Below are 6,514 nucleotides of genomic sequence, written 5' to 3' on the forward strand. Positions count from 1 at the left end.
TAAATTTTTATTTGGAATGACGAGTTAGTTTGTGTCCTCTATCTGAGTGAGGTGTTGAATATCGTGGATTCTAGGAATATCTCAAAATCTAATGGTATGGAGAAGTCAAATGTTTCACCTCTCTCCTTATTTTCAGATATTTTTGAAATTTGCAATCAACATAAGTTCAGCAGATTTAGGTTAGCTTGTGTCTTCCTTTTGACTTATGGAAGATATCTTTGTGAGTTGTGAGTTTTGTTGTAACCTAAAAATTCCAATTTCATATACAACTTTACCAAGAAGACCTACAATGTTGCAAATCATTGTTCTGTGAAGGGCTTGGTGAATATATGTATAATTTATTAGGCGAAGGTGCAATATTGCATATCAATGATACTATTGTGGATCAAGCCTTGAATGAAAAGTGCATGTGAACTTCAATGTGTTTGGTACATTATAGCTAGATTGTATCGCTAGATGGTACATTATTCATGCTAGTTGAGTGGGAATCACTTATTATTGAGATTGTAGAGACTTATGCATCTTCTTTAATCTTGAATCTTTAACACATGCAAATATGGTTGTACTTTTCTTCACCACAATCGTGCTTTGATACCATGTGAAATTTTGTGTTACACCTGCAAAGCATCTAGATGGAAACAAAAGTAATAATTGCAAGCTAATGACTAAAGATTGCAAAAGAGATCATAATGGAATTTCTATTTATATGTCTATATTAAAAAATGAAATATAATACACTGATATATAACCTCCACAAGGACATTCCCCTTAGTTAGATTTAGATATAATAGTTTATGGATAACATATCTTAAGTATAGACCTAATTAACGAGTTAATTAGTCAATTAAACTAATAGAATCCCAGAGATAACTAGATAATCAACATGCATAAATAAAACGTTACTGAAATCCACTCACACCTGGTCCAAGTTAACTAAACGTGAGAAGATACACCACCACAATACTGAACACATTCTAATCCAATACACCGCCTTAATACAGAAAACGCACTAAACCAATGGGCAATCATCCATAGAGAAAACATACTAAACCAATACACATATTATTTGACGAGATGAGAACCTTGTGTTGACTAAATGTATATACACATACAGGAAAATTTCGTGCATATTTTAAGTACCTACAACTTAATTTGCATGCATACTAATTTTTTTCCAGGAAATTCAAGCTATCCAACTCACTCAACTGTGGTGATTTCCATGTAGAAACCCACACCAAAGGGGTACAACCCCATTTCAGAACCAGTCGATGCTCACCCACCAATTCTACTTCATAACATCCGCCGCTGCCGCTGCACATGAGCACGTTATATTTTGCATAAATCATGTTGTCGTTGCTTACGCTGCATTCCTCATAACCACACCTTAGCGGAAGATCAACAACGTTGGAATTGGTGGTATCCGCTGGCCTATCATCGCCGCGCGCACTACTCATAACCCTCTTCGACATGGCCGGCCCAAAGAATATGCGCTCCACCATCGCTCTTGCAAGTCCATGTTCTGGAAGTCCAGCTTCAAGCGAGTCGAAAATGGCGCACAGCTCCTTCAAACGATTAGCGAAGCTCTCTACAAAGTTGGCGCTGTCACTCTCTGTACCATGGGGACCCGTAGCGAGCGTGACGGCCACTGGATTCAGGTGGCGTGCGCCAACTAGGAATTCCAATAAGTGTGATTTATTTCTGAGATTGAGCATGTGAGGCAATTGCCACATACAGTTCACTACTACAATCTCCCCCTCCTGGGACGGCAGGATGTCCTTCACACCTTTCAAATCCATTTCTTGGTACGAAAATGGGATCCCCGCAGAGGCTGCGTACTCCGACAACCTTCTTCCGGTATGTCCAGAATAGCGCAGAAACTCGTCCTCCTCGTCGTCTGCCCATTTGATTGCTGTGATTCTCAAGTGACGAACATCATCATTATTCCTCAACGCCTCCATTAATGGCGGCCATTGCATGCCCTCCATGATATCAAAGTCAATGATATGGATTCCCACATTATTACCACCGCCAGCGGCCACAACAGCTTCCAGAATGCATTGGTTAGCGGTGAAGTGAGGTATCCGTATGTAAGGATAAGCTACATGCAGCAGCTTCAGAGCTCCAAGAAAATGCTCCTTACCGGTCTTATCATTGAGCTCCAAATGGGTGAGCGAATTTATATTGACATTAGAGTAGTGAAGCAGAGCATCGAAAAGATAGTAACCCACTCTCTCCATAGTGGAGCCGGTGCAAGAAACGAGCTGTCGCAACCTGCAAAGGATGACCTCCACCAAATCTTGTGCTCCCTCCGACATTGCCTCTGCGCATGCTGTCAAGAGATGTAGCAGCCTCAATCCTTTGTATTCGACGCTGCCATGATCGACATCGACAGAGTACGAGCCTGCATTGTCTGTCACTATTGATTTTGAAACCAGTTGATCCCCTGCGATTAGAGCAGGATGCTGAAGAGTGACTGGGTCTGTACTGTCAATTGGGCATAGGAAGGCATTGCCATCTTTCCTCGGATTCGATATTAGGGCTTCCTCGATATTATTATTGTCATCATGGAGCTCTGCATCCATTAAATACTCCTCGATTGCCTGCAACGAGAGATTATTAAGGGAGGAGGCATTGATGTCATCGACGATTAAATTATGCCATGATGACCAATCGACTGCATCCAAATCCACGTCCAACTGTTCTACTGCTGCAAATTGAGTAGTTGTAGCATTAGTATCCCAATCTACCTGCGGCGGATTATCGAATAAATGATCCCAATTATGTTGTTCAGAAAACCATGATGCTCCCTGCATTCCAGGTTCCATACTGCCTATATTCCACACTCTCCATAAATCAAAACTTCACTTGTCGACCCGATGCCAGAAGAGAGAGGGAGACTCGGCTGCCTCAAACAATAATTGATAATGTTGTTAATTTGTTAATTTATTAATACGCTTTTTCCGTACTGAAAAACGTGGCAAAATAATACCCGTGTATTTCACTTTCACTTTCAACATCGTGAGCAGGGTTGGAATTTGGATTTCTCTTTACCCGTCATAAATTTTTTTTTTGACGTTTTGGGTCCTTATCCTTCCCGTCAAGAAAAATTTTGCCCTTCAAGAGTGATGTTCTCATAATAAATTAACCCTTCACTAATAAAGTTTTGATTAAAAAATTACCATTCAATAAATAATTATGTTGAAAATTTTCATATATTTATCGTAAGAAAAAATCCAAAATTTGAAAAAACTCAATTGTGGAGGTTTCAATAAAAAGTGTTGAACATTTGAAATTTGCTCATTTAAATTATATAATCAGTCCAAGGTAAAACGCTTGATGGTTATCCATTTCATATATTTAAATTATCATTTAAATCCAACAATTTACATTATGCTACATGAATATTTAGATGCCTAATAAGACTAAGTTCCATGCAAATTCAGAGATAATTTATGACATTATCTAATATAATGTTTGATACAAAATATAAATATATGACACCTTAAAAAGGCATAAGAATGTACCACCAACTTCCAACCATCCAATAAGAGAAATACGTTTGGAAACAAATTATTAATTCATACATATACATAAATGATGGTTTACTCAAAAATCCAGTTACACCAAACTAATATCACAACTTACAAGTTTCTAAATTCCATTGCTCCAATGACAATTAAAGCAATGAAATGCTTCATGTTTCATGAAAGTTACGCATTAAAGCCAAATAAAGAAGGGAATCACATATATGTGCAAAAAAATCTCCTTGTATTTAAATGCATCTTGAGAAGCATAAAGCGAGAAAAGATATGTCATAGTACTAAAATGATAAAATCCAAAGGCATCACATCTTTTATCACATTTTCTACAAGATTGGTAAGATGTGGCCATTTTTCAACCTTGATGGCATTTTTCATGTGCCATCAACCTATAACAACAACACATGAAAAAACTTTCAAATGATATCTTCAATTTCTTTTTACATCAGTGATCATCAATGTAACTGTTCATGCGTGTATAAACAATAAACAATAAAACAAAGAACGTTAAAATTTCATATAAAAAATATAAATATAGTAGAGGACAATTATATATAATATATATAAACTTTGTGCAAAGTAAAAAAACATGTAATTTAATAATTCACACATGTCAAAGAGTCTTCTTTCCTTTGCAGTTTTCCAAATCTCATAAACTCGTTCCCATTCCACATCTGTTGTGTTAGGACCTATTAATGATATACGCATCAATGCATCAAGTGTGTTAATTGACAGTGTTTTTCTCCTTATATCTTTGATCATATTTTGCTTAGAGAACCCTTGTTCACATGCGACAGTGCTCGCTGGTATGACAAGCATTGCTTGCCATAATTTTAGCATATTTGGATACCTAGAGTGCCAATCTTTTGTTTGAGAAAACAATTTCCATGCATCTTTCATTGGAAATCTTTCTCCATTCAAATAAACCACATCAATAAATTGGTATAGTTCTCTTTTACACGCTGTAACATCAAATGTTGGTACATTTTCACCTTCATTACATGTTTTATGCTGCAAATGCGAAAAAAGTATTTCAAGCCAATGCTTTGCATTATTTTCTCTGACATAAAGATCTGATGGATAATGACAAGGACTAAACAACCTTGCTGCATTAAAAAGATGAAGATCTGGAAATCTTGAATTGAAACTCTCAATCAATGCTTGTACATAGTTTCTTGTAAGTTGTATGCAACTCTCAAGGGAGCCATCAATGCAAGTTGCCATTGGTTGTGGCAATTGTTCATCATGGATTGGAATATACAACAAATCATGTCTATGTGTATTTCCCTCTTTGTCAACATTTTCAAGGAACCCATCTTTAGAGTCTTTTAAAAATTTAGTAAGATGTACAGCACCTTCAGCAAAAGAATCTGATTTGCAGAAATATCTTTTAAGAGAATTTAATGTATGGTCAATAGCTATTCCAAGTGATGTGACATCCACATTATCTTCTTGAAATTTTTTGTTTAGATTATTCAGCTCATTCAAAACATCAGCAAGCATATTCAAACAAAATTGAACTGAAAAAATTCTTGCCTTATCATACCATGAATTCTTTCTTTCTCTCTTCCACAAACTCAAAATAGCAGGCATTAATGTAACTAGTCTTTCAACCACTTGACCCCTAGAGAGCCATCTAATCCCATGGATTTGAAGAACCTGCAAGGATTCTATTTCCATTATCTCCAATAAAGAAACGAGTTCATTATTTCTCTTTGCCGAATTTCCAACCCATGAGTATACCTTGTTTGCTATTTTCTCAACAAACAAAAACTCTGGTATCTTTTTTGAAGCATCTGATGCTGCAAGTGCTTCACGATGTGCAATGCAATGAGTACCAATAAGATTTGGTAAATCATCTTTTAGCAATGTGACAAATCCATTTTCACATCCAACCATAGATGAAGCACCATCAGTCGAAACTGCTATTAGTTTCTCATTTTTCAACTGCCTTGATTCCCTTAAATTAATGATGGTATCATATATAGTCTTTCCTTTTCCATCAGGAACAGTAATCATTTTCATAAATTGTGACACTGGAGGGCTCAATCCTTTCAAGTCTAGATATGTAGAATACACAACAAGGTGTTGTTCCAAACCATTGTCTATACTTTCATCTAACATTATAGAGAAAAATGGGCTTTCAATCATTTTTCTAGTTTGAACCTCTTCAAGGTAATCTGATATAGAGTGAATGAATTCAGTAGCTGCTTTTCTATTTATGTAGGAAGAATACTCCACTCAAGAAGGCATATTAGGTGTTCGAAGATGCATTTGAAGATGACAAAGATCTTCATAAGTAGCAATTGAAATATCCTTTTGCGCAATAAAATAAGCTAACTTCATAGTGGTTATGACCCTTTCCTTATTAGCCTCATTTATTGTCACTATGTGTTCTGTAATGGGCTTTGCCAACCTTTCAATTTCATACAAATTTCTCTGAGTTGATGTTTGATGAATAATAGATTTTGCATGAGTTGTTACAGCATCATATTGAATGGTATTACATCCATCTCCAATACCCCACGGACCTTGAGCTTTGTATTTCTCACAAATTTTGCACTTCATACGAATCTTTCCATATTCAACGTTGATACTATAAACCCAAGGATGTTTTATCGTCCACTCTTCTCGAAATTCATGTTTTGAGAAATCCTTCCTCATCGAACTACTAGATCCACCATCTTGTCCTTCCTTTTCATGGCCAGGAATTTCTAGATTAACAACAAACTCTTCATTTACATCTTCATTAGCATCATCATTCAAATCGGGTATAGATGGAATATCTTTAACATTAGAAGTCTTTGATGTCTTAGAATATCCATAAAAATTATTAATAGTTGATTGACCCTCTCTTTTTGGAGGCATTTCTATTTAAATAATGTACCTACATGAAAAACAATAACAATAAATTAATAATTTAAAAAACTTACAAAAAAAATAACTTTATATCTACAAATAGAACTCTTAGAAAC

At 35.9% G+C, this 6,514-nt stretch overlaps 2 protein-coding genes across 2 annotated transcripts; both read right to left on the bottom strand.

The window, feature by feature from the left end:
- Nucleotides 1–1,163: 1,163 nt before the first annotated feature.
- On the bottom strand, nucleotides 1,164–2,825 carry LOC149143049 (protein NODULATION SIGNALING PATHWAY 2-like). The gene has a single exon (XM_089451660.1). It carries the CDS (start codon nucleotides 2,823–2,825, stop codon nucleotides 1,164–1,166), a length of 1,662 nt encoding a protein of 553 aa, XP_089307786.1.
- Nucleotides 2,826–3,984: 1,159 nt separating this feature from the next.
- Nucleotides 3,985–5,663, bottom strand: LOC149143050 (uncharacterized). The gene is made up of 3 exons (XM_089451661.1): nucleotides 5,283–5,663; nucleotides 4,150–5,018; nucleotides 3,985–4,003 (listed from the first exon to the last, which is right to left on the bottom strand). The coding sequence occupies exons 1-3, from the start codon at nucleotides 5,661–5,663 to the stop codon at nucleotides 3,985–3,987; spliced, it is 1,269 nt and encodes a 422-aa protein (XP_089307787.1).
- Between the last annotated feature and the right edge of the window lie 851 nt (nucleotides 5,664–6,514).

Source organism: Pinus tabuliformis, chromosome X, assembly GCF_031772625.1.
Source record: "Pinus tabuliformis cultivar Carrire ecotype Pingquan chromosome X, CPIR1, whole genome shotgun sequence".
NCBI lineage: Eukaryota > Viridiplantae > Streptophyta > Pinopsida > Pinales > Pinaceae > Pinus > Pinus tabuliformis.